Below are 25631 nucleotides of genomic sequence, written 5' to 3'. Positions count from 1 at the left end.
GCTCGGAGAGGGCCTGTTGCCTAGTCTGGCAAACAACGGACCTCAGACGTCCGTGATGCCTAACTTCGGCCTGATTTCAGTCTGAAGATTGACCATTTCTAGATATCAAATTATAGTACATTAGGTAGATAGGCCAAATACTCTGACTTCTCTGAACTAAAATGACCAAATCCGCTCCTTTTTCCAATCTATGCGGACAAAGCTGACTAAACATGCCATACAATTTTGCATGGACTGCGCCACCATTGCGGTCCGTGTGTTTTTCCGGGTACTCCACACTGTTTTCGTCCAACTATTGCATCATGGGGCTCGACAGCTTACAACATAAATGCGTTTTGGATGGGGTGTCCAGCTCGGCAGTGAAATACGACAGCAAGAATTAGTAGGACTACAGAGTCTTGATTCATCACTTCGAAGACCATACTTCAATTTCAGTTGTCAGCGTCGCAAAGGCAGCTCGACAACCTCAGCTGTTGATTTTATTATCAATGTGCTCGGTACTACCAATTAGGTATCCATAAACTTTTTACAACTGGAACGGCATATCGCCAGGTACCCAGCCATTTTCCATGTCATACATTCCACGTAGACCTCATGAATCCAACGGAAACTCTCCATGTCCGCAAATGCCAAATGGACATGCACAGTTACAGCTTATACTGCAACAAGTTGCCGACCATCTCACGAGCAGTAATGCGCGTGGTAGCCCACAATGTCGGGAAGTCCAGGGTGCTGGAGAAAGTATCGGCGTAACCGAAGAAGAGCATCGGAGGGATCCAACCACGGGCGTACTCGAGCGCGAAGCACGACTCATCCATCTTGTACTGCTTGACCTCGCCGCGGACCAGGTGGTGCACGCTGCCAGCCGGGTAGACCTCGGGTTTGAACTCGCCGGGGACGTAGGCGAGCTGGGTTCCCTGGAGAATGTTGAAGTAGTCGTCGGCGGTGTGACGGCCAGTATGTCCTTCAGTTCCGATGGCGGTACCTGCGGAAAATTAAATATGATTAGAAGGGGAAACGGAAATTGTGGTAGACTTTGTCGCGGGCGAAAAATTCACCGAAGATTATCAAGTACTCGGTGATACTGGCGTGAATCACGTACATGGCGCCCATGGCGCCGCCGGCGTTGTTGAATACCCACTCCTCCTGGGTGCTCAGGTACTTGGGACCGACTTTCTGCTCTAGCTCGGCTACAATAAAGTTGACAACAGAACGGGTGTCCTCGCCGTGGGCGCTGATGGCGCGCTGAGATACATCGTGGAGGTGTTCCGGGTCGAAGATGTAGAATTGCTCAAGGCGCGCATCGAGGTATCGGTAGACGGCGGAGAAGAAAGCCAGGAAAATGGCTAGGTAGCTGAGGGTCTTGAGAGAGAAGCAGCGACAGCGGCAGCTGGAGCTGGAGCTGGAGGACTTGGAGGATTTGGAAGGCATTTTGGGAGTTGGGGAAGGGTCCTGGAGTAAAATCATGAGGCAATCGAGCGTTTAAATTTAATTTCAGCCCCTGGCGAAAACCCCGGAGTTCCACCCGGTGGGGTATCAATAGCACAACAGATGATCGTTAAAAGCACCCTCGCTTTGGTTCAATTCACTGCTACGGTATATCAATCAGTTCCTTGCTCAAATTTGTCGCCCTTCTTTATTCAATACATGCACCTCCAATGTACAAGATATCCGATTTCTGGAGTGGTTGTACAGTTTCAGATAGTTTGTAAATGTGTTTGCTGTGTTTGTATTGTTTATCTTAGCTGACGCATCAACAGGCCATACCGGATGCTCGCCGTCCGAGTTGTCGATTCTTCGATTGGCCAATTTTTCTCGACATACTCTTTTATCAACAATGCTGCCTGTTGCTACATTGCACTGTGTCCAACATATGCTCCGTAGTGCGTCCCGAAATCGGTGCTACCACCTGTACGTACACTCTTCGACTGACCTCCACCAAAAAGACGCTAGACAGTGATAGGATATACACGGAAGATAATTATTCCTGCACCTATGCTAACCCAGGTGCAATGTACAAGGCCACGGGCCATTCAAGGCAATCACAAGGTTAGTCCAAGTCCAGTGCGGGTAGTTACACGTCAGTCCAGGGCTCACCACCCGTGGGCTTTCAGGAGCACGTAAGGTGGGAAAGAACATAGTTCTTTTCATAGCACGCAAAATTCTCAGTTGGACTTGGTCGGTTATTTGAAAGCTGCGAAAAGCTCAGTGCGTGTATGTGGTCCTGATAAAACCCATCAGAGACGAGGCTGTTGCAGCTTACTTGTCTCTGCAATTCTGAAAATATACTTGCCTTCACTTACTTCCCACGCTCTATTCCTTTTAAATGCCTCGGAACGACTTCGTAGGTGTAGCCAGTAAACCAACCATTGGACAAACCTCTTGTGACGAATATATACATCATAGGCCCCCAATCCTTATCACTCAATGCGTCCAATGGGTGAGTTTCTCTTTGAATTCCTGGACAACTAAGCACATGCCAACGCCCACGTACACCCCCGGCGTTGGTGGGCCCCAACAGATAACAAATTCTCACCGGATCACGAATTGCAAAATTAGGTATCTTTAATATAGAAACTACATACAAAAGATACTTTTGCAAAAAAAAAAAATTGTGGCCCTAATTTTCACGAAAATCAAATTCAAATGTAGGTCAGTTTTTAGTTATCGATCTACCACTAAGACTAGTGCTAAAAAATTTTATGAACAACATCGCGGTGTAGGTAGCGTCTTGAAAAGCACTATTTGTTTAAAAACCCAAAAAAAAATTTTTTAATGAAAATCTTTAACCACTCTTTCTTCAAGTGTACAGCCAGCTTGATACTTAGTGATTAAGACTTCACCTACACCCTACCCTATACACCATCTGATATTCTCCCTAGCTAGTCTCATGGTTGATAAAACTGAGGCTACTAATAAATGGTGTTTAAACATCTTTTATATGGGGCTACCATCTAAAAGCTACTTGGTTTTGCAATTTGTGATCCGGTGAGAATTTGTTATCTGTTGGGGCCCACCACCACCGGTGTACATACTTTGTAGTTGTTGGTGTGGGCTTGCCACGATTGAATGAAAGAGTGAACTCTCCTGACTTGGGTATCTGTGAGGTCTACGCTATCGAGTTTGCTCCCGTACGTCTTCCGCGCCAATACGACGGTGTTTTTACCGTTCTATGTGTCCCAAACCCATGCCACTCTTTAGGACTCAGAGACATGCACCCTGATAATGAGATAATTTGGGCTAGGGACTGTTGGGAAATCCACATCTTCGATGGTGACTTAAGGTCTTGTGACACCCCGGCTTATTTAATTTTGACGGGGCTTAGTGTAATAGTGCAGTGCCTATCAAATCCGAAATGGCGGGGGGATTTACAAAAAGATCAGCAGCCAAATTTGAGATTAATTTGAGTTAGTTAGAAGGAAGCTCATGTTCGGTTTGAACTGATTTCCGAACACCGAATCCACCCCTGCCCAGGTGCTGAGATTCACATATGTTGTAGGTAGGTACCTTGTGGGCAAACATATCCAAAGTTGGTAATTAATCAAAAAAGACCTACCTCAAAGGTAACCTCAAAGATATGTTCAATTAGCAAATTCCCATTTTAATTTATGTTGAGATTATCAATAGCGGATCCTTAGACAAGTCCTGTAGGCTATAGAACTGGATGCCAAGATATGTCAAGCTCGATTCTGTTGTACGGAGTTTGCAACGGTCGACTCCTGTAGGATTCACCCACTTTCTCCTGTGGCGCAGGGATCTGCTTAATTTTCCCTACGAAGTCTTAGTCTCAAGCATTGAACCGTATATTTTTGTATTAAATGGAAGTAATTGAACTCCTTGGATTGCTTTCTTCGATATTGTTTCGTTTCATTCCCTAAATTTGCTTATACATCGTGTGGTAGCCAGAGGACGATATGCTTAGTGATGTTCGGACCCTACTATCTGTTAAGTGGTGGATTAAGAGACCGAAGTTCCAATTTTGAAGATCTGCATGAAATGTTGAATTTTGATACTGCGCTATTTCTGAGCTAAAAATGTGGGTGGAGGTGGGTGTATCCCACAGCTATACTACGTATACTGTGTTCCTCAAGTCTGCGAAGTATGTTGTACGGAGTACCCTGGAAGGATTCACCCACCCACTCTGAAAGCGGTCAACATGACGTTCACATCACTTCCTAATCAGTCACAGCTTTAGACTTTTGACTCATAAGGTATCACCAATCTGCGGAGTATTTCTCCACAGTGTAGCATATTTAAGGATGTTGCTTTTGAGTGTGTAATTTTTACACGAGATATACCATAATTCCCAGGCAATGTCACATGCCATACTGAATCTAGCATAAATTGTGGTTTTAACAGTCCTATTAAAAGGATTTCAGAGAATCAGAATGTTGTCATTTATTGGGATTATCACAATGTGCATAAAATAGGAGCTGAAATCTTGACACTAGTAGATCCACTGTGGAGGTGAATCTTTCTCGGGTAAAGACTGTTGTAGGGGCAGAGTTTATTCAATAGGGCCGCTACTGTTAGGAGCCCAGCTTGCAGCTCATTCTTTCCGATGTCATTGTTGAGTACCCTACTTTGTTTTCGACCACGGGGGAAATCTAGACGTGTTTCTCAGCTAGTAGGAAGCGCAAATTGCGCTGGGTCGTACGATTATGATCTATCCGAAAAGCGCTTCGCTTGGGTGGAATGCCAAGGTCTCTCCTTTATTCCCTGCGATTTGGGTGTGATGTGACAAGTGGGATCGGTGTCGATTTCGCCAGGGGTCGCATCTTTGCTCCTTATGTTGCATAATGGATTGGGTAAAGCGATCGGAATTCCTAGGACGCTTGAGCGTTGGATTCAGCGGGCTTGCGCATGACGGTCTGTTGGTGATAGGACGTGTGACTAGTATGACCGTTTTGGCCGATTTGATTGCAAGAATGGAGGTAAGAGAACGGTGCCCACTAGGGTGAGACATGAGCGTTCCCAAACTTGTGTGATGTGCCTGTTATCTAAGACCGTGCTGAGCAAACGGCATTAGACGGTAGTGCGAGATAGAATCTCAATTTGAGGTCATGATTGAGCCATATTCGTCATTTTCAGATGATTTACGACCAATTATTGAAAGATGTGATGAGATTTTGAAATTACGGTCGGTGGTTATGGGCTACGTAGGTATGTGTAATTTAGTTGGAAAGCAAGGCATTGGAGATATCTGACCTGGCCATCCATGCCTTTTGCCTTGGCTAGAAGTGTACTCCGTACCTAGTCCTCAGTCAAGTCCACTCACTGGGCACACTTTTATTTGGATATGTTGACGTTGTAGCTACTGGGCTAGCTGTTATATCATTTGCATAAAATCAATGTCGCTGGCACACTTGAAATATATTTTGCACCCACGTGTGCTTCCCTGATCAGATGCCTTCCATTTTGGTCAAATGTAGTCACCAGCCCTAGTTCCCCCGTTGCTTGAAGCCGCTATGAAGGTAAACCAATCCCGCTCCCCTTTTTTCTTTCTCTTTTTTGTCTGCTTCTTCACCCTCCCGATCCATATTGCACTTCGTGGTTTCTGGATGTTTAGTCTCGCAGGGTCTTTGCTTGCGGTTCAGGTTAGTCTGACACTAGATTAAGGCCTTGGCTCCGGTCTAACGGCACGAAGCACGTCGCGGCCCGGACTGATCCCCCTTGCGGCCTCTGTGGATACAGACTGTCCTTTCTTGTAGTCTCCGCTGACTTATGGGAAGCTGAGCACCGTACTCTTCGAGCCAAGTTTTGGAGCGCCCCCCCAACAGAGAGAACGCTCTGTTGCCCAAGGTTTTCTTCCCAAGGGCAGTTCTTTTCTTCGATGTTGCTGTTGTTGATAGTGTGGTTGCCTAAGACCTAGGTGTTTAGTTTAATCAATTTTCTCTTGCTTGTATGTCATGTTATCTATCGGTCATATCTTGTTCCTATTGCTTCGCCGGTTTGGTTCTAGCTAGTTGGATGTTGAGCATTACATTTCCCTTCTGCCTCACCATTGCCCCTTAGTCTTGCGTCATTTGTATACTTAACTCTTTAAAGACTAGTTGCCGCGCTCTTGGTAGGTTATAATATAGTTTTTTTTTCAACAAGGAAAGCGCTTGTCTGACATGTGGGATTTACTCCGCATAGAGTGAAATGTGCCTGTGTGAGACACTTTCTAAGGTTATTTTCGCTAGCTGACTGCCCAAGGAAATGCCGCGCACTCTGACATAGCCACCCTCAACACCACTGTGGGATTTACCCACTCACTTTCTCCTGTGGCGTAGAGATCTGCCTATGATTAACCAGAATTAGTCTGTAGTATTAGACCTGTATTTGGTATTATATAAAATTGGTTGAATTTCTGGAATTGTTTTCTTCAAAATTGGCAGGCATACTATGTCTGAATTTGCTCACTCATAGCATGCCAGTCAGATGATAGGCTTAGCGATGCTCAAAGGGGCCTGCTCTTTGTCTCATTGAGGGATAAGAGCCCCGTTGTCCAACTTTTAAGTCCATAGGAGTCGACAGGGAGTATAGAATACTGAAGTATATACTACGCTATTTCTGAGCTAAAAAAAACTAGGTGGAGGTAAGTGAATCCCACCGGTATAGACTGTAACACGGAGTACACAACGCCCTTTTTTATGTACAGAGCACGGAGTACGGCTAGCAATATTATCATACTCCACTCCTATGTTCTACGGCCCCATACTCCATGGATCCGTCAAAGATTGGACAAGAAATTTCCATAGAAAATCATACCTGCGAACAAAGTTGAAATATCAAATGAAAATGCTTCCATCGACAGCCATTCGGTGTATCTAAATATCTCAGACAGATTTTCTTGCGTCATGCGCTCACGGAACTAGGCGGCTTCGTTTTGGTACGTGCACAAGGTTTTGTCTTGTTCCAGCTGATGAATCGAGGGTGGTTCGTGCTTATTACCTTCTGCCACCAGCAACAGGCCATGGTCGACCGCCATTAAGGATATGGAGCCAGTAGGCTACAGACGGGCTAATTATAACGATTGAATAGAAATCCCATCGGATCATGATTACTGGGCATCCATGCCTGAGCTACTCCGTACGGGACTTGCCGTCCAAGGCGATCTCCCAACCATGGTAGTAACCATCTGACCCCTGTAGTGATAGATGCATTTTAAGGTCAAACAAGCCGATCATGACCGGTTGAGAAACGGTCGGGATTCCGTAATCCCGTGGCACAAATATTCAGCCAACTTCTCGTGGCATTCCAGAGTTTAAGATGATTAGGTTATGGGGCACGTGCAGATTTAGGAAGAACCTGATTGGTCTCTTTGCAGTAGGACCATGTGTTTGGACATGGTGGATCACAAATGGAGCCCCTAAGCCCATTGGACACAGAAAAGCAAGTCTTATTGCTCCGTCCTCTCGGAGAAATTTCGCAAATTTCATGCCACTTTATTCAGGGGAACCTTGGAATCCCGGGATTTTGGACCAAAGCGGAGACCCTTCCCATAATCTCCGATTTGACCGTTCTAGAAGCAACCCTCCACACTCTGCGGTACCGTCACATTTGCTAACAGAGAGCTTCTCGACTCTACAGGGAAACGAATGAAATACGAATACGCAGAGAACGGAGAAAGCCTTGCATGTCCGGAATCAAGGGTCTATGGCTAAAAGACACAGGTTGTGTCACAATTTCTTTCCCGATACTCTGTAGTATGTTGTACCCAGTCGCCCCGGCCCCACGCAAGCTATTAAGGATCTGGTATAAGCCGGATGTTGTGGAGTCCAGCTCACAATCTCGTTGGATAGGAAATCGCACGCCCCAATATGAAATGTGAGACAGGACTACTCGGTTTTTTAATACGAAACGTGAGTCTATCGTTGGTCTAGAGTTCCTAAATAGGAAACCTCCGAATGGAAGCGATGTACAAACAGTATAAAAGCAAGCCGAAGAACCCGGCCTTGATGCTATCAGAACAAGTCTCCTTTTCACACGCAACCTCATTACATCCTGAACACCGGTTCCAACCGCAGCCATGAAGTCCTTCGCCCCTTTGTCTCTTGTCTCCCTGGCTCTGTCCGCCATGGCTGATGCCTCCACGATCCCGGCTAACGGTGCCCTCAACGCTCGCGGTGTCCAAACCTGCGACCAGTGGGGCACAACCACCACCGACAAGTTCATCCTCTACAACAACCTCTGGAACAAGGGCAAGGACCCCAACGGCTGGCAATGCACCACGCTCGACTGGAGCAACGGAAACGCCCTCGCGTGGCGCACCTCGTACTCGTGGGGCGGCAACTACAAGAACGAAGTGAAGAGCTACGCCAGTGCCTCGCTGAAGTTCACCCCTCAGGTTCTGAGCACTGTTAAGAGCATCAAGTCCGACTGGTCATGGAGGTAAGTTGTTCGACCCTGATGCGCGTGGTTGACTGTGGAAAGAACGTCTCCCGCTGACCCTGTCTGCAATAGCTACTCTCACAACAACATCGTCGCCGATGTCTCGTACGACATGTTCCTTACTCCCACTCCTGGCGGAAACGAGGAGTTCGAGATCATGGTGTGGCTTGCTGCCATCGGAGGTGCCGGCCCGATCTCCAGCACCGGAAGGCCCATTGCTACCGTCTCTCTCAACGGTGCCGAGTGGGATGTCTGGGTCGGTCCTAACGGTCAGATGACTGTGTACAGCTTCGTCGCCAAGTCGACCATCAACAAGTTCGGTGGTGACCTGTTGGACTTCTTCAAGTACCTTATTGAGCACCAAGGTCTGCCCAGCAACAAGTACTTGAAGTCCGTTCAGGCTGGCTCTGAACCCTTCATCGGTGCCGCCGACTTGACTGTTTCCAACTACTGGATTGAGCTTCTCTAAATTGTCAGACAAGCGGTTTCTGGCAAACGTGGATAATTGAGGCTTGGATTTCTTACTCTGCTGTTTACACGGCCAGTTGGGTGGTCTGAATGGGTGTGTGCTTGGGATGCGGCACTCGGTCGGAGTTGTCATCACTCAAAAAAACCACCAAGAATCAGAGCGACTGATACTCTGCATCTCTAATAATAGATAGAACTATAATTATCAAGACGACACATGGTCACATGAGGAACAAAGTGCTACTCCATATATCTACGGTCGCAGTGTCAGTATGCCATGCCAATACCACCCGTATGTTGTAGACCTGACCAACACCATCTCTAACCGCCGGCCCAACACTGAAACAATTCCTGAAACCGCCCCATCCAAGCGCCGATATCCACTCACCTCTTAGAGTCCCCACGGCCCCATAACACTGATGGAGCCTGGACCAGGGCCGTGGGAATATCCGTGCGAACACCTGTGGGAACATCAAAATCTGGTCCAAAAATATCAAGTCCTCCCAACCAACCGTCTATGCAAAAAAATCCAACAGCGACAAAAGAGCGAGACGCCCGATCCTGAACGAGGCGCAGTCCCCCACCAACGTTGCAAATCGCACAGTGATTCGGCCCCGGCGGAACGGCGGGTGACAACCCGCGCACCGGGTCTGGGGTAGAAAGACCGCAGGAGTAGCGCGCGTAGAGAAAACCTAAGAACCAACATACCACAAGAACAGATATAAAATTAGAAACGCCAGACGTCGTAGCGCTTCTATGATGTTGGGATTGTAAGCGCTGGGGGGGGGGGGGGGGGGGGGGAGTGGGAAGGTGGAAATTACGCTGGAGGGGACGGGCGCTTATATAGATGCATGTGGATGCACATGCAGTGTGTTCTGTCCTTTTTTATATATATATATATATATACATATATTTCTATTTTAGGCTATAGGCTACGGCGTGACTAACACGTTAAGAGTGCTATGCACGGAACATTGCATGCATCCCACTCGGTTTGCCGGGGAGAAACCAAAAAAAAAAAAAAGTGGTTGGGAAGAGGTTGGTAAATCGATAGATCCAACGGGAACCGAAAAAGCCATAAGGGAAATCGGGAATGATATGACCTGCCTTATGTGAGGTTCGGATCATAATCTAATGTTAAATATTTCTTCATGTTGGATCCCCCTCAAACACACTCAACTCGCGCGGTGACAGGGATCCAATTAAAAAGTACAAATGTACGGAGTAGAAAAAGGTTGAGCTGTACAGGAACAATTTGACAGGGATTTCAATTGTCTCACCCCACGCTGATCAGATCGGAAACTGACAGGTTTCGAGTGATTGGGCCATAACGCAAGTTCGCGGCGCCAACTTGAAATTGCCACCTTGTATATATATATATAAATTTTTTTTCAGCTGAGGATTGTTGATAATTAACTGGAATGGATTGTTGGTTTTCATTCAGTGGATTGGATTTAAAGATTAGGCAGTAGGGATCTTCTCAGGTATAGAGCCGATAGGACCTAGATCGACTCTTTGGGAACGGAGTACGCGTTCCAAGGAATGGAATGACCTGACATGAGACGATCGTGGGTGTCGTGAATAATTGGGTCAAACCTATGGCGATCCTGGAGCTGACTTGGTGGAGTCCCAACATGCCCCTTATTTTGGTTCATGTAGACTGGACAATAACCATCACACATAGAACCAAAATCAAGTTCAATCTTCCACGTTGGATCCAACCGTGAAAAATGAGACATACCCTCTATTGGATAAATCTAGGGATATTCACGCACAGGTACAATAATAGTCTATCAAGTGTACATCACCCGTTCTCTCTAAACAAATCAGGTCACTTTCCCTCGTCTCAAACGACGCGCGCCAAAAAGGTTGGAGCATCTAAGATCCAACTATGCAGGTTTGCTCTATTCTACCCCTGTGCTTGGCTTATCCTTCTGACTTCTAACTGGATGACTCGTCCTTGCAGGGTAATTACTGTATCTCTCTCCCCCCCCCCCCCTCTCTCTCTACTCCCACTATGGCGCATACCAGATACTATAACTAGACCGGTATTCCGCCCAGATTCTTCACGAGATTCATCTACATGCTCAACGTCGTCACCCGGTCCTTTGATAAATTGTCTCTGTCTTCTGATCCGGTCACCTTTTCTACAATCATTTGGACTAGAGACACGATATTCAATCTATTGCCTACGTGCAGTGAACTGTGGATTGTGTCTCGAAAAAAAATTAGATAATCCCCGGGTCTCAGTTGAAGTTCTCAGTTAGGGCTATCGATAGGCGTTGACACGACAACCCCAACTATCCCATCCTTACTGCAACATTCTTTTTTTCAAAGAAAGTACTTCATCTGAAAGGTATCCTGCTGGTCAGGAAAATTCCCTTTTCTCAGTCCGACATTGTGTTTGGTCTTGGATCTGATTTTCGCTTTTGCATCACATTGTGTCGACTCTGATACCCTCGCAAACACAAAGACCTTTGTCGTGTTGTTCATCCAAAGATCCTTGAAGTAGATTGTCCGAGACAATTCCGTGCCTTGAACAAGATCTTGGATCTCTGCCTGTTTGTCGACATACTTAATTCCCATCCGCGACCACTCTCCTCCTCCGTCCGACCTCTTTCCCCATCCTTCTATCGCAACATGGATTCGTTGACACTCAACCGAGCGGCTCTTGATGAGTTTGTCAGTACCCGAGTGACTCGCGAAATGGTGTCATACTTGGCGCAACAAGCAGCCCAGGTCATCCGCTGTGAGGCGCATGTGATCAACACCGTCAACCAGAATGGCCAACCTACACCACCATCAACCCCTCCAATGGAACCTGCTACCCTGCCGGCCCTCCCCTCAATCGAAGCTTTCATCAGCTCGCTCGTCGCTCGGTCGCAGGTGCAGGTGCCCACTCTCATGAGCTGTCTCGTCTACCTCGGTCGACTTCGATCCCGTCTGCCGCCAGTCGCAAAAGGCATGCGCTGCACTGTTCATCGCATCTTCCTCGCCTCGCTCATACTCGCCGCTAAGAATCTCAATGACTCGAGCCCCAAGAACAAACATTGGGCCCGGTTTACTGCAGTAAAGGGATTCGAGAGCTTCGGCTTTTCTCTCCCCGAGGTTAACCTCATGGAACGTCAGCTGCTCTTCCTGCTGGATTGGGACCTGCGCATCACCGAACAGGACCTCTTCACCTACCTAGAGCCTTTCCTCGTTCCCCACCGCCAGCGTCTCATCGCCCAAGAGCAAGAACGCCTCGCCGAAGAGGAATACCGTCACAAACAACAACAACATCGCGAATGGTATGTTATCCCATCCTACAGCTTAATCTCCTGACCCCGACTAACCCCCCCTCGAGGCGCCGTCTCCATGCATCAGCAGATCTGCTGGCCAGTCGCCTCCGCCGCCAAAAGCTCGAGGCCCGTGGGGAGACCCGCCGCGCGAACGACGGCTCCATTCGCCGTCTGCCTAGTCACGTCTCCTGTCCAACCATGCACAACACCCACCACACAGCACAGAATGTCGCCGAAATTGACCGCTACAACCCTTACCAGCGTCAGCGCGCATCCCCCAACCGCATCAACCGCTCTGTGTCCCCACCATCCGTCCGCGACGTGCCAGCCCTCTCCCACGCCGAGACCTTCAACTCTCTGTGCTCGCGCTCCTCCAGCGTCGCCCCAAGCTCAAGTGGCACCCCGGCTTCCATCAGCACGGTTTCCTCCCAGGGCGCCGATGACCTCCTGCTCATGGACCCCACTCGCAGCCCGTCTTCTCTCTCTCTCAACTATGGCTATGTGACTGTCGCCAACCTCGAAACGAAGAAGTCGTTCGAGCCTGTCCGCCAGCCATCCAAGAAACAGAAGACCAGCAGTGACGCGCACAGCGGTGGCTTTGTCGCTCGCTTCCTCGCCTCCGCAACTGGCTCCTACATGGGTGGCCGTCGGTCTCACTAATCGAGCCGGTTCTCGATTTCTTTCTCTTGATTTTTTTTTTTCAAGCTATAGCAATCTGCCTTTTACTTAATCACCGATGCTATTCACGCACCTCTCAATTTTTTTTTCCCTATCTATCTGACTGTTGATTTTCCCACACATTCCCATATGACTTTTATTTCCTTTTCTCATTTCCATATTCCAGCTTTTGAAAAAAGCTGTTCCCCCGTTGATACGCAATACCCCTCGCTCATTCTTGTCATTTGATGTCCCCATACGTCATCTACCATCATGTATGAGCTTGATCTCCCTCCGAGTGATCCGCTCCGCTTTCCTTCTGTCTTTTCCCCATTCCACTCGCTTCTGCATGTATCTCGTGCACTACTTCGGCATTAGTACGTCTAGTATTTCTCATGCTTGCGGTCTTACAATTCACTCGTTTCACCCTCTGGATGCTATCCCAGAATTTCATGTTCAGACTTTTGCTCGTGCCCGCGCTCGATGTGTGTTTGACTTATCTACCTCCCACTTGGATAATGAAACTTACTCCTCCCCTTGGGTGTTGTATACGACTGTAAACTGTTTTGTAGAAGCTTCGTTGCAGTCATAGTATGAATAGGGAACCTGCTCTTTCCATCCCTTGCGCATCTATTCAGGGTCCGACATTGCATCCCCCTACACAGCCGGAACCCCTTGTTTCCTCTCCCCTTACCAATAACCCGTGTCCTGATCCTTGGCCTCAAGTCTAGGCTCAACTTCTTCCCTCCCCTTAGAAAATTCCACGGCTTTACCCGAGTACGCCTTTCCGAGGATGATAACTCTCATGTGAGATTGGCTCTTACCAGGCACCCTCCGAGTAGGTCGATGAGTCGGATGGATCTCTGGAGACAGGAACTAAAACCTAGATGGTCGATTCGGGGTATTCGAGAGGTTGATCTCAGGGCTGAAGTGACCAAGGCCGTGACCGCCTGTCGGAACATTTTCCTTGACATTTCCATGATCGGCCCTGAAGTTCCCCCAATTCTGTCTGCGGGCCGGCATGCCGAAAGTGACCTGCTGCGCTTTCTTCTTTCGCACCATATACGATAGATTCTTCAGGAAATTAACCAAATCCATGGCATTATTCATCACGGAGACAGATATCGGAGCATTTGTTGGCGGTTGTGCCAAGTGATCTTGATCGTATAGGACAATCGTTACGGGTTATTTGGGGGGAGGACTGCTTTTCATCTACAGGTTGCGTGGAGAGCCTCGTGCGGGTTAGGGCGTCCCTGTTTGTAAGCAGTTATGTTGATCTCGGCACTTGGAAATGAGCACATCTATAGAAATGTAGCACTGGGGACAGATCGCCGCTCGTCTGGGAGGATTGAAAAAGCTAGAAAGATCTTCGACAACTGCAATAGTCGAAGATCTCCAAACATTTGGGCAGTCAGGTTTGATATCTAGACCTTTCCCGCGCTGTCATGGTGCATTCGTCAGGATTTAAATCCAACGGAGCAACCGAGAATACATGGCTTCAAAGAACCTGCTCTGCGTAGAATCTCCAGTCTTGTCATCTATGTTCGACGGCAGCTCTCAAGAGACCCAAGAACAAACGGCGACCCTACAAGAAATCGAAGGCGCATTGTCTGTCCAGAGTTTTGAAGCCCGTCTTCGAAAGCTCTACCTTTGCACCATCCACGTCAATGACAGATTTGAGCAATCAGGCATCGAAGCCGCCACCGAGCTCGCCAGACTTGCGGAGATGTAAGGAGTCACCCGCCGAGAATTCCCAATCGCCCAGTACACCAAAGGACATCCACGCTCCAAGTGGCCAGCTCACTGATTCACGCTGCAGGTATATTCTGCCGGATCATGAGGACCAATTTGTTGGAACAGTTTTTTTTACGTGAGGACCATCCAGTACGCCGTGTCATGGCTCAAGCCATCATTCTATGGTATCTCCAATGGGAAAAGGATCGTAGAGACCCCGATGACATGATGACCCAGGAATGTCCTATCTTCGCCGCCGACCTTCCCTACGAATTGAGGGAAACACTGGACACTTGAAGCTTCCGTATCAGGGCTACTGTCGTAGAGCCGATTACTGGGAGAAGAAGGTTTCTGGTGAGGGACGACGAGCGGACCCGCGGGATCTATGAGTTTTCGAAATGGAAGGGATTTACTGGCAGTTGTGCTAAGGCACTAATCATGGCGGGTTGTTTGAGTAGCAGTCTATGCGTCTGCACGTCTCGTTCAGGGGCTAAGATGGGGAAGGAGCGGTCGTTTCGTTTGAGATAAGCCGCCCGTGGGAGATGGCCAATGCAAATGTTTCAAGCAGGTCAAAAATGACAAGAAATTTCAAAAATCCAGGCAATGCTAGCTGTTTCGTAACTCGTGATCGTCTCGATGCAAATCGCAACCATGGCAGCTCTATAGGGCCGGGCTTTCCCAGTACTCGCGCTTGATCCTCATTATAGCAGAGTGCTTGTGCGGGAAGCTGACCTCGCCTTCTTTGTAGAAGCCCGCTTCTTGGAGGTAATTAATGAGTCTGCGAGGAGTTAGCAGGTCTGTTTTCCTCTTCTTTCCCCCGCCATAGCAGTGATGCCGACCACTCACTTAATGTTATCGATCCGCGGCTCCAAGACCACAGATTCAGTTCGCATATCCGACAAGAAGCAGAAATGCACCAATGCACTCAACCAAACTGCAACCCGATGCGCACCCCGGAACTCCTGCTCCCCAACAAGCAAATGAATGCCCCGATCATAATTATCCACATGGTCCACGAGTCGACCCAGCCGATCTTCCTTGACCCAGTAGATCTCAAAATACCCAAACGGCTTTCCATCCCAGCACCCGATAACAGGGAAACTGTGTCGGCTAGTCAGACTAGCCAGCAGGAACTTCTCCTGCACAGACTTCTCCCCGCCTTCACCCCACATTGCCTCCACCCGCGGGACATTCATCCACCGGTGCAGCGTATCCAAATCCGAGCAGATATTCTCAGTAAGATGATGAGCAATGCTCGTCACGGACGCAGTGACAGGCGTCCCGGGTCGACTATCACTAGCTCCCTGCGCCGTCATCGGCACAAATGCCACACGGAACGAGAGATACTGACTCATGCTGGTGATGTAGCGTACGTAGAAGACCTCGCCCTGGTGCGGCGGTTTCGGGCGCACGGGGTGTCGCACTCCGTTCGTGGAGGTGAACTGCAATGGTGGCGGCGGGTAATAAGTGGGTAGATGACTACCAGACGTGAACGGTCCTACCGAAGTGAATGGGCCCATATTCGCCGTGTGGAAGGTTGCTTCCATGGGCGCTAGCGCCGGCGGCGTTGCGACGGGTGAGCCCCCGTCGGGCACGGGCGACACATTCTGCGACCGGTAGGGGGGTGTTGATGGACGGCCTCGACTCGGCGTGAGAGTGAAGAGGAACAGACGTGGGTCAAGCTGCCAGAAGCTGCGTCGACTGACAAACATCGTGGACCAGCTGGTTGAGTCGCGGGTTTCCATGGGTTGGAGGCCGACAGAGGAGTCTTCAGTCGCTATGAGGCCCATCCGCTCGAGCTTCTGGAGCAGATTGCGGCCTTTGAAGATTCCTTCGCGCTTGATGTTTATACGCCACACGCCTTTTGGTCGGCCGTCGCGCGGGGTCATGCTGGAAGCGGCGGTCTCCACATGCATGTCTGGTTCGGGCTCGTGGAAGTACCACCATAGAGTTACCCACAGCATCATGGCAATATGGCGTGTGGGTGAGGTTACGGGTTTGAAGTCGCTTGTTGGTGGGTTGACGATGTACGAGATGTAGAGGGAGTCGCGAGTCAAGGTGGGGGTCGTGAAACGAGTGAAACTATCTTCATCATCGCGGGGTTTCTCTGGTTCTGGTTCATCCTTCTGCTGGTCTGTCTTGGGAAGCTTCTCGGTGTGAATTATGATTGTCCAACCGGGGGGGAATGTGGGGTTCTGCTGGATGTTGAAATCGGCGGATTTGAAGGTGACTCCACCAAAAACGGGCGAGACGTTGAAGGTGAGGCCATTGGGTAAGTAGCAGGCAGTGTTCCTCATGGCGAGGATGTATTGGAGGTGTTCTGGAGAATCGCAAGTCCTCTGATAGGAAAGCAGACTTTTTTATCTCTGCTTTGGCCCCTCACTGTGCGGGGAAGGGATAAATTGTGTACCAACAGCAGCAGCTAGTGCAGCTAAACAAAGATATCCAATACCAGTAGCTGGGTTGGTAATGCGAAGCTGGCGATTGATCAGAAGAAAAAAACAGAGATGGAAGATTTTCGGAGAGGTCACATAGCCGATGACGCAGACCATCAGCCCACTATGACCTACCGATGGAGGTTGTGCAAGCCTTTTAATCTATCTTCTTTCTTTTTCTTGGCTCTAGCTGTAGAATGCTGCAATCTGATCAAGGCAACAGCTGTATTATTTCATATGATTTCACATTATCTCAAGTATCTCTTAATTTAAAGATTTGTGGCTCTCGGGCAGATCTCTGTTGATCTTTGAAATTTCCCTGGAACAAGACAAGTCCCAAGATCAGCCAATAGAAAGCAAAGGGGGAGGGGGAAAAAACGCAAAAAAGCCATCGAATCAAAAGTCAAAGCCCACGAAACTCCTCAGAAGTCCTCCACTGTGGTCCCCAACTTCCGCTCCCGTGCCAAGCGCACCAAATCTCCGCCAGTCACGAGATCCATTAGTCCAAGCCCAACCGATTTGTAGATGACATTCCCCCGTTGTGACCATTCACGCAGGCTCTTTTCTTCATCCACAGTGGCGGCATCACGGGTGACATCACGGACCATGAGTAGCTCGCCTAACTCCACAACCTGTTTCGGCTTGATTCCGGCTTGAATAATCTCGCCGGCCTCTTTCATGGCTGCGTCTAGACTATCCACTACAATCACACCACTACGGTGGATATGCTTGTTCCAATGACGATGCGCAGGCTGCACATGGACCTCATCTCGGAGGATATCCGGGTGAATCTCGGCCATGTGTGCCTTGTATGATCCAATGGCACAAATCAACCGGCCCTTCTGACGGCCTTCGCCTGAAGTGAGGTACTCTGCAGGGAAGAGAGGTTCTACAGAGGGAGTACAACAGAAGATCGCGTCGGCCTTGCGCACATGTTCTTTCAAAATGCGACTGTACTCGCCGAAATCGGTGCTGACGGCGGAGAACTTGACGTCCCCGCGCCATTCGATGTTTTCGGGCTGGTAAATTTCCTGCAAAAGCTTGGCAGCGCGCTCGAATGAACGATTCACGATGTACACCCGGCGGATATCCTCGCCACGGAGAATCAGCGCCAAGCGGATATGCCAGTAAGCCTGGGTACCTGCTCCGAATACGAGGATGGTGCGCACCTTCTTGCGCCTGTTGAACATCATCAGCGAAGCCAATGCTGTGCGGAATGCCGTCAACTCATGTGCGTTGATCAAGGCGAAGGGCAAACTTTCGCCATCTAGGAGTGTCACACTGCCGCGCGGCGATGTGTCACGAGTTCCTGCGCCCGGCCAAGCGCCAAGAGTTCCAGAAAGGTTCGAGGTGACATTTTGTTGATTGACACAACCAGTGAGGAGTGTGGAACTATCCGTGCTTGATCCTGCTACACTGCTATCATTTGTGGTGGTCACGGGACTGATCGAGTTACTGTCCTCTCTGTCTTCTGAGCCCACGGACAAATCACTCAAGTCGGAGGAGATGGAAGCCACCGAGTTCCGGAAAGAGCCTCGTCTGCGTGAGGAAATTTGTTCTTTCTCCTGCATATCCACGGTGTCTCGTTCAATAGCACAGCCGGCATCGGCCCCGTCCTGCAGGGAAATCATCTTGATGCCGATGGTCTGGCCCGTGCTGGCAGGCATGAAGATGGTGGTGGTGCCATTTTGACGAGTTATGGCAGTTCGCTGGGGCTGGTAAGTTGCTGAGCAACCTTTCTCCTGAGATCCACTGGAGTATTCTCGTAGAGCTTCGGCGAGATTGCGTTGCAGATTGATGATCTCGTCGCGAGAGAGCGCATGTAGCAATTCACGGAGCTGGGCTCGAGAGAGGACGGTAAGAGGCATGTAGGCGGTTCGTGCTGGAAATACCAGAGAGAGGTGTAACCGATTAATGGTGGATGATGGGAAGAGAAAGTCTGAGCTCGAAGAAGGTCTAGTTAGCCGAGTCTAAACCGCGCCTCTGCCAAGATAAGAGTTAAACAACTCACAGCCTATCATAGTACACACAGGTCATCCCACGCCAAGTCCTAATGGAGTAAAAGAAAGAGGGGACTATCGACCAAAATACCTCCGCCGGAAGTAGCAAACTCGCCTTCTCCGTTGATGACGACAACTGCGACCTAGGAGGTGGGGAGAAGAGCGGGGGCGATCAGCGAATTGATGAGACAACAGCTGTTCTTAATTCAATGACTTCAACTCATATGAAGGCTCAGATTTTGACAAGCATAGAAGGACTCTGCAGTCAAAAGAGGGAAATCTGAACTGACAGACCGAAGATGATAGCGGACATCCCTGCTGCATTCGGGGTGAAGCCAAGCCCAATCCGGAAATCTGTTATACGCCACCTGTAGGGCGGGCTTGGTGCCTGAGGCAAGTTTCAGATGTCAACAAACGAGTTGATGTGTTCGTATTCGTTTGGAATGAAATGAATGGTTCATGTTCCAGGCAGTTGAAAGAAATCATGAGAGGGCTTCTCTGCAATGAACTCGTACGGTCTGGATGATGGAAGTATATCCCGTATTCACCGAGAGACATGAGAAAAAAGAAGCATGCAGATCATTCGGCAAGGTCGATTGGCGTATCATCTTAAAAATAGCGTCGGAAGAAGATTCAGACTATACTCTGAATTCTAGTGAAAGATCATAAAATGAACAAATCTCGGCATCGGTTGCCGCCAACGTCGGACACCTCACCCGAGATCCATATGAGTCAAAAGAGATAATCAAACCCCTCAACTCAGAGCCTAATTGACCTTCTCTATCGTTTGGCATCTAGAACATCATGGCTTCAGGACAGACTCTCGGATTCATCGGGTGTGGTAAGACAACACACCCACCCATCAATAGTAAACCACTACTAACAAACTCTCCTAGGTTATATGGGAGGCGCCGTCCTACAGGGCCTCCTAAACAGCGCATTCTCAACCAAATCCGCTGAAACCACACCGAAGCCAATACTCCACTTCATCGCGTGCACAAAGACAGCCAAATCCGCAGCCCGCCTACAGACCACAATCGCACCGGAACACAAAGAACTCATTAAAATCGTCTCCGACCGAACCGTCCAAACAATGCAAGAATCTCATATTATAATCCTCAGCTGCAAGCCCTTCATGGCAGAAGCCGTATTCTAAGCGAAGAAGGCGTCCGCAATGCCCTGTCCGGCAAACTCGTCATCAGCATGCTGGCAGGTCCGTCATGCTCAATCCTCACCCACCTCATCAATCCAGATCCCGACGCCGCAGATCAACCGCATCTCATGAAAGCTATCCCAAACATGGGTGCGCAGTTTGGGCAGTCGATGACAATCATTGAGACTCCCGCATCGACGATCCCGGACTCCCATGGTTGCGGCTCCGGAGTGGATTTTCAAACATGTTGGCGCGGTGAAGTACCTAGATTCTGAACAAATTGGACTAGCAACTGTGCTTGTAGGGGCTACGATGGCGACGTTAACGCTGCCGATTGAGGGGTTGTTGGATGTGTTGCCGAGGGATTTAAGCGGGCGGATGCGATGGAGATGGGTTTGCAGGGGATTCGCGGGTTATCGGCTGTTTTGGAGTCTGGGCAGCATCCTGCGCTTGTTAGGGAGAGTATTTCTTCGCCGAGGGGGTGTACTATTCAGACGCTATTAAGTCTTGAGAAGGCGGGACGAGGTCGGATTTTGCGGAGGCTATTGTTCGGGGGAATACGCATTTGAAGGAGAAGATGTAGATGCAGATACTAGATCAAGAGGGGGATACGGGCTAGGCTTAAAACACAGTCAGTGTATGTATGTGTGAAGATTTCCATGTAGATATATAACAAAAACAACCCAATTAAATTCATTTCCCATCCTGAACTATCATCCCCAGAGATCATCATCATCCTTGACCAAATCATCTTCGTTCAAGACTTGTAATCCATTCCCCCGCTCCTCCCGCTTCCGTTGTCGCTTTGTCACTATGCGCCCGGGGGTAAAGGGTGTGACAGGAGTGAACGGCATGTACGGACTATACGGCGTAGCCATGCCTGTAACTATACCCGCCCTGCTCTTCATTGGCCGTTCCAAGATAGTGGTCTTGGTAGCCGGGGCACTTTGCGGTGGGTACGCCTCGCGGAAAGGTAGGTTAGATGGGACAGAGGAAGAAGGCGAGGAAGTTGACAAGGTTAGAGGCGCCGGTGGACGGGCACGCCCCGGAGCGGGCCTGATTGCCTCGCTCGCCCGCAGTCGCGGCACCACTGGAGGAGGACCGGGGTTATAGATCCGCGGGGAAAGAGGCGGGTTTTCGGGTATATAAGCCTGGGGGGTAACCACTACTGGCGAGGCTAGTGGAGAGGAGATGGGCATTTTGCGGATAGCCAGACGCGGCGAGCGCACTTTGCTCGGGTCTGGATTAGCCCGGGAGCCCGAGTTGAAGAGCTTGGATAAGCGGGAGCTGTTGAAACCCTTGGTGGGGGACTTCAATGGTGCCAGTGAGTTGTCTGAGACGTGAGAGCCACGGTCAGTGAATGGATTTGTGAGTTGACTGTCCGGTGATTGTGCTTGGAGGTCTGGTTCACGGACAGACAGATCAACCCCGGAAGCCTTCTGGGCATCATGTTCCATAACTGCCGCATAGAGCATCTCCATATCATGCTGGGCACGTTCTCGGTCGTTCGCAACAATGGACTCGTCGATAGTCACCATGCTGCCGTTCATGGATGGTTGGGAGGGCCTGGTACTCCTGTTGAATGATCCCCAGGACTTGAATCCACTGGACTTCGGACTGGGGAGATTGTGTGACATTGGAGAGACTGGGCTAGGATCCATGCTGACAGGAGGTCTAGCAGGCTTCAGAATTTCCATGTGCAGTGAATAGTTGGAGGATTGAACCGTCCGACGCAGGCGACGTCCAACGAAGATCAGAAGAGCTAGGAGGACAGCGACAAAGATCAAATAGGCTCCCACAATGCTTCCAATTTGGATTGCTAACAACTGTTTATCCACTGTGGGGGGTGCAGCCGACTTAGATTCACGTTGGGTGTTCTGGGCTTGAACCGGAGCACTATGTGCACTCAAGAGAGTGAAAAGGACCGACAAAAAGAAGACTACCGGGGCAGTCATTTCCGGCGCCTAAGTTAAGAAAGAGATAGGAGAAAAAAATTCATCATTCAAAAGTAGGTCTGGTCATTGATCGACATTTCGAAACGTCGAATCTCCCACGAGGATTGGGGGTGATACATGTTCCAAAGGTGACGGTGGCGGCAGGGGGAGGGGTCACGTATAAAAAAAGCAAGCGTAGAATGTGATGAAGTGAAGAGAAAGTCAAATGCAGGACACTATATTCTCATTAGCCTGTCGTTGGTCACAAATACGCGCCCTTATGCACGATCGTCACTTGGCAGTGACCATTCACAGGGGAGAACCCTAACTCCCCGCCAAAGGTCGTTTGGACCTATTTTAGAACATTTTCAACTTGTGGTTTGGGTGTGGAGTAGATATTGCATGAGCATCGTCCCAAATACACTTCAATAGTTCTTAAAAAATTTTCTGTAGTACAGTCTCATTTGAATGTAAAAGCCTAGTATAGCCCAAGTGTAGCCATGGTGAATATCAGTTCATGTCAGATACTCCGTATAATGACGAGCACCTCTGAGAGGGGAGATTATGAGGGTCCTAAATATGAGTGACCCCATTCCAAATCGTGATTTACCAGATATGATACAATGTTGTGAGGCATTTCTTAGTCGAAAGAAGATGTCTTGTCCGCTGCATCCTATTTTCAAACCAGATGAGAGCAAATCCTTCCTGTTAAGCTCGGAGAGGAGACGCAAATCGCTGAGGTCGATGTATCAAGTCGAGAAGATACGTCTCTCTCGTTACAAAAGAAACACCCCAAAGCACCTTCCCTCATTTGCTCCTTCCAACTGATAATCCAGGATCACCTGCCCAGGTGGTCAACCGGGCAAGATTCCCGGTTAACTCATCATCACCACTCACCACTGTCTACCTTGTACAGTATCGTTTGAATTAGAAAGCATTCCTCGCTTGTAAGATCACAAAGCACATCAACCAATTTGTCCAAAAGGCCCAGATGGGCAACAAGATCTCCGCGGTACACGGCGTGAAGTCAGACCATTTCTACGACCAAGGAAACGCCGTCAACGAGATATGGGTGGGCGACGTTGAAGTCATTTCGCGTTTACCCTTCGGCGATTCCGACCTTGAGCAGGCCGGCTGGCCTAAGGGAGACTTCCCAAAGATCCCGTGGCATCATTTCATTATCCCAATGCAAAAGCGAGACGAAGCCAGCAACATGACTGCCAGTGTCCCCTCATGCGCTAAGACGATTACTTGTGATACTTGCCAAGACTGGCTACCAAAGCATGGGTACCTGGGCATGTACACGAGCATCTCCTCATCTGCTGCGTATTTCATCGGGGCGTTGTTCCTTATCGTCGCTTTCGGCACGTACCTGTATTTTATGTCGGGTGTCGTCACTTCTTTTTTCAATTGGCAATATCTACGGGAGGCGTCACATCTTTACCCAGATCCAGCCGCGATCAGGCGTATGGCTAAGCACAACCTTTGGGTTGACCTCGGCGAACTATTCATAGTGGGTGCTCTTTCTATCCTCTGTTTGGTGCTGGGCGTGCCTGCTGTCGCTGCTGGCACAAGCAAAATGAATGCTGCCGCATTCGTTTTGATGAATGGGCTTGCGAGTGGTATTGTTGGTGTCACCGGCCTCTTCGTGATCCCATTTGCCTTGCTGTGGTGGACAAAAAAGCCACGCAACGTGAATCCCATCGCTTCGTGAGACCTGAAGGGCCAAGTGGTGGTGTCGAGAAGATCGTCTTTGCCTGGTTTCTTTCGAGGGCTATTACTCGTCATTTCTTATGTCAGATCATTGTTGTATTATTATCACCGATGTGGCCCCACACAGGATGAACAAAATGAAAGAGTGGAGAGTTCTGTGTTGTCCTTGGTCGCCTTCAAGATTTAGTAAATAAATCACGCCACAGCTCTTTCATACCATATCCCTTTGACTGGTCTTCTTCGTGAACCCGTACAGACTGCGCCATGCCCAGTGACCCAAACTTGCTAGAGGAAACCGGCGGAACGATTGATGAAGGGCGTGCACGCTCTGTTGCTCGGCGTTTAATTTCCTCTGCCAGCTCAGGCGCTACCGCGGCATAGCATGCGTTGAGCTCTCGGTCAAGATTGATATATGGCTTGTGGGCGGAGGCTGGAGCTTGAAGGTTGTATGAACGTGCAAGAGTGTTGATTTGTTTCACGGCTAGTTCGTGATAAGAACGCTCGATTGCGAGGTAGCCGGGGTCTCGCAATGGTGGGAGATAACTTAGATCATCCGCGGCTTTCTCGCTGTCATTCTTAATTGCAGGTAATTGGGGTGGCTCCGACTTGGGGACTACCTGGCCATCACTGTTGATCTCCGAGACGGATGTATCTTCCGTAAATGAAGTCTCGAATTTTGCTTTGTCTGCCAAACGAGTCTCGGCGGCAGCATAGGCTTTTGCCCGTTTCATTTGTATGTCCAGAGACCCACCCTTGCTCGCAATCAACATTGCAGCATGTCTCCGCCAGTCCGCGCGGAGACGTTCGCGGAATCGATTGAGTTCCACGCCAAGCTGTTGTTGCTTCTCGATCCACGGCGGCACAATTTCCTGCTGCTGAATGATCTTATTCATAAAATATTCAGTTGTATCAATGAATGCGCTGTTCGCATTGTGATCCGTTTTTGTGTTTACGCCTTTGCCGCGGCGTATGTTTTTGAATTGTCCACGCGCAATCGCATCTTCGATTCGCTCATTTGCCAGGGATGAAAGACCAGAGATCGAGATTGGCATGGAGTGCGCCCCAGGTGTCAACTGCTCCCTCATCTTACGGCGCAGATTTTCGCGCTCCTCTTCGGAAACTCCAGGAGCTTGACTTAATGTGTATGAAGAAGTACGCTCCTTCGCTTCGGCAAGTCGTTCTCCACGAGACTTTTTGGGCTTGGGAGTAAGTTTGAGGTTCACGGGATCGGGGATTTTATAGGGCATTCGGATTGGTTTGCTCGCGTCATCTAGCATACGTAGTGTCGTGTCCTCAAGGCGCTCTGTTCCTGTCCATTTAGGAGCGGCAGCATTCTCTCGTGTGCCCTGTCCTGCGGCAGACTGCGACAAGGGAATGCGGGTTAGTGGTTGTAGGACAGTAGGGCATGACAAGGATCACATACGGGCATTTCGACTATGGAATGAGCAGCAGCATACTCACTCCTGAACGAGGAAGCAGCAATGCGCTCTGCGAGCTGATTTTTCAGTTCTTCTGAGAACCCTGCTTGCTCGATGTTGCGTTGCGCAGACCGTCCACCTTCTAGCATCGCATCTTCAGTCATCTGAGCCAGACGGCGTCCCATCGGACTCTCTTTTTCTTCTTGATTTGGTCCATCGTTGCCATCTTTATCCTCCGTCTTGGACGTAGACGAGGGCGATGTTTGATTCAGGTGGAATGCTGCGGAGAACCGCCTCGATGCGGGAGCTATCGGGGCTCCAAACGTGCATGTTGAAATAACACCACGAAGTTGTGTTGACAACTTGTATCTTCCAGGCATACTCAATAGTTTCGCGTTAGATTTAACGAGCTTGCGATATCAAAAAGGACGTACAGGACTTGTCCGGACGGTGGCAAGCCTT

General features: G+C 49.3%; 11 protein-coding genes across 11 annotated transcripts; 5 read left to right on the top strand and 6 right to left on the bottom strand.

Moving 5' to 3' along the window:
* Window positions 1–647: 647 nt before the first annotated feature.
* Pdw03_2535 (C-8 sterol isomerase (Erg-1), putative) lies at window positions 648–1431 on the bottom strand (the record flags this gene model as incomplete). Its single annotated transcript, XM_014681790.1, has 2 exons — window positions 648–985; window positions 1059–1431. The coding sequence occupies 2 exons, from the start codon at window positions 1429–1431 to the stop codon at window positions 648–650; spliced, it is 711 nt and encodes a 236-aa protein (XP_014537276.1).
* Window positions 1432–1837: 406 nt separating this feature from the next.
* Window positions 1838–2191, top strand: Pdw03_2534 (uncharacterized protein; the record flags this gene model as incomplete). The annotated part of the gene is made up of 3 exons (XM_066100220.1): window positions 1838–1911; window positions 1964–2049; window positions 2115–2191. 3 exons carry the CDS (start codon window positions 1838–1840, stop codon window positions 2189–2191), a joined length of 237 nt encoding a protein of 78 aa, XP_065955620.1.
* A 5823-nt stretch (window positions 2192–8014) lies between these two features.
* Pdw03_2533 (Glycoside hydrolase, family 12) lies at window positions 8015–8845 on the top strand (the record flags this gene model as incomplete). Its single annotated transcript, XM_014681789.1, has 2 exons — window positions 8015–8376; window positions 8449–8845. The coding sequence occupies 2 exons, from the start codon at window positions 8015–8017 to the stop codon at window positions 8843–8845; spliced, it is 759 nt and encodes a 252-aa protein (XP_014537275.1).
* Window positions 8846–9084: 239 nt separating this feature from the next.
* On the bottom strand, window positions 9085–10173 carry Pdw03_2532 (uncharacterized protein; the record flags this gene model as incomplete). Its single annotated transcript, XM_066100219.1, has 4 exons — window positions 9085–9097; window positions 9233–9305; window positions 9357–9536; window positions 10152–10173. The coding sequence occupies 4 exons, from the start codon at window positions 10171–10173 to the stop codon at window positions 9085–9087; spliced, it is 288 nt and encodes a 95-aa protein (XP_065955619.1).
* A 1311-nt stretch (window positions 10174–11484) lies between these two features.
* Window positions 11485–12785, top strand: Pdw03_2531 (Cyclin (Pcl1), putative; the record flags this gene model as incomplete). The annotated part of the gene is made up of 2 exons (XM_014681788.1): window positions 11485–12134; window positions 12191–12785. 2 exons carry the CDS (start codon window positions 11485–11487, stop codon window positions 12783–12785), a joined length of 1245 nt encoding a protein of 414 aa, XP_014537274.1.
* Window positions 12786–15176: 2391 nt separating this feature from the next.
* Window positions 15177–16813, bottom strand: Pdw03_2530 (Siderophore biosynthesis protein, putative; the record flags this gene model as incomplete). Its single annotated transcript, XM_014681787.1, has 2 exons — window positions 15177–15294; window positions 15363–16813. The coding sequence occupies 2 exons, from the start codon at window positions 16811–16813 to the stop codon at window positions 15177–15179; spliced, it is 1569 nt and encodes a 522-aa protein (XP_014537273.1).
* Window positions 16814–17373: 560 nt separating this feature from the next.
* Pdw03_2529 (Proline utilization protein PrnX-like, putative) lies at window positions 17374–18972 on the bottom strand (the record flags this gene model as incomplete). Its single annotated transcript, XM_066100218.1, has 2 exons — window positions 17374–18890; window positions 18963–18972. 2 exons carry the CDS (start codon window positions 18970–18972, stop codon window positions 17374–17376), a joined length of 1527 nt encoding a protein of 508 aa, XP_065955618.1.
* Window positions 18973–19755: 783 nt separating this feature from the next.
* On the top strand, window positions 19756–20107 carry Pdw03_2528 (Pyrroline-5-carboxylate reductase; the record flags this gene model as incomplete). The annotated part of the gene is made up of 2 exons (XM_014681785.1): window positions 19756–19792; window positions 19848–20107. The coding sequence occupies 2 exons, from the start codon at window positions 19756–19758 to the stop codon at window positions 20105–20107; spliced, it is 297 nt and encodes a 98-aa protein (XP_014537271.1).
* Window positions 20108–20817: 710 nt separating this feature from the next.
* On the bottom strand, window positions 20818–22059 carry Pdw03_2527 (Phosphorylase family protein; the record flags this gene model as incomplete). The annotated part of the gene is made up of 1 exon (XM_014681784.2): window positions 20818–22059. One exon carries the CDS (start codon window positions 22057–22059, stop codon window positions 20818–20820), a length of 1242 nt encoding a protein of 413 aa, XP_014537270.2.
* Window positions 22060–23029: 970 nt separating this feature from the next.
* On the top strand, window positions 23030–23752 carry Pdw03_2526 (uncharacterized protein; the record flags this gene model as incomplete). Its single annotated transcript, XM_014681783.1, has 1 exon — window positions 23030–23752. The coding sequence occupies one exon, from the start codon at window positions 23030–23032 to the stop codon at window positions 23750–23752; it is 723 nt and encodes a 240-aa protein (XP_014537269.1).
* Window positions 23753–23927: 175 nt separating this feature from the next.
* Window positions 23928–25549, bottom strand: Pdw03_2525 (DnaJ; the record flags this gene model as incomplete). The annotated part of the gene is made up of 2 exons (XM_014681782.1): window positions 23928–25112; window positions 25175–25549. 2 exons carry the CDS (start codon window positions 25547–25549, stop codon window positions 23928–23930), a joined length of 1560 nt encoding a protein of 519 aa, XP_014537268.1.
* Window positions 25550–25631: the final 82 nt, after the last annotated feature.

The sequence above is a fragment of the Penicillium digitatum genome, chromosome 1 (assembly GCF_016767815.1).
Source record: "Penicillium digitatum chromosome 1, complete sequence".
Classification (NCBI taxonomy): Eukaryota; Fungi; Ascomycota; class Eurotiomycetes; order Eurotiales; family Aspergillaceae; genus Penicillium; species Penicillium digitatum.
Note: the sequence above shows the minus strand (reverse complement) of the source record. Positions and strands in the feature narration are given on the sequence as shown.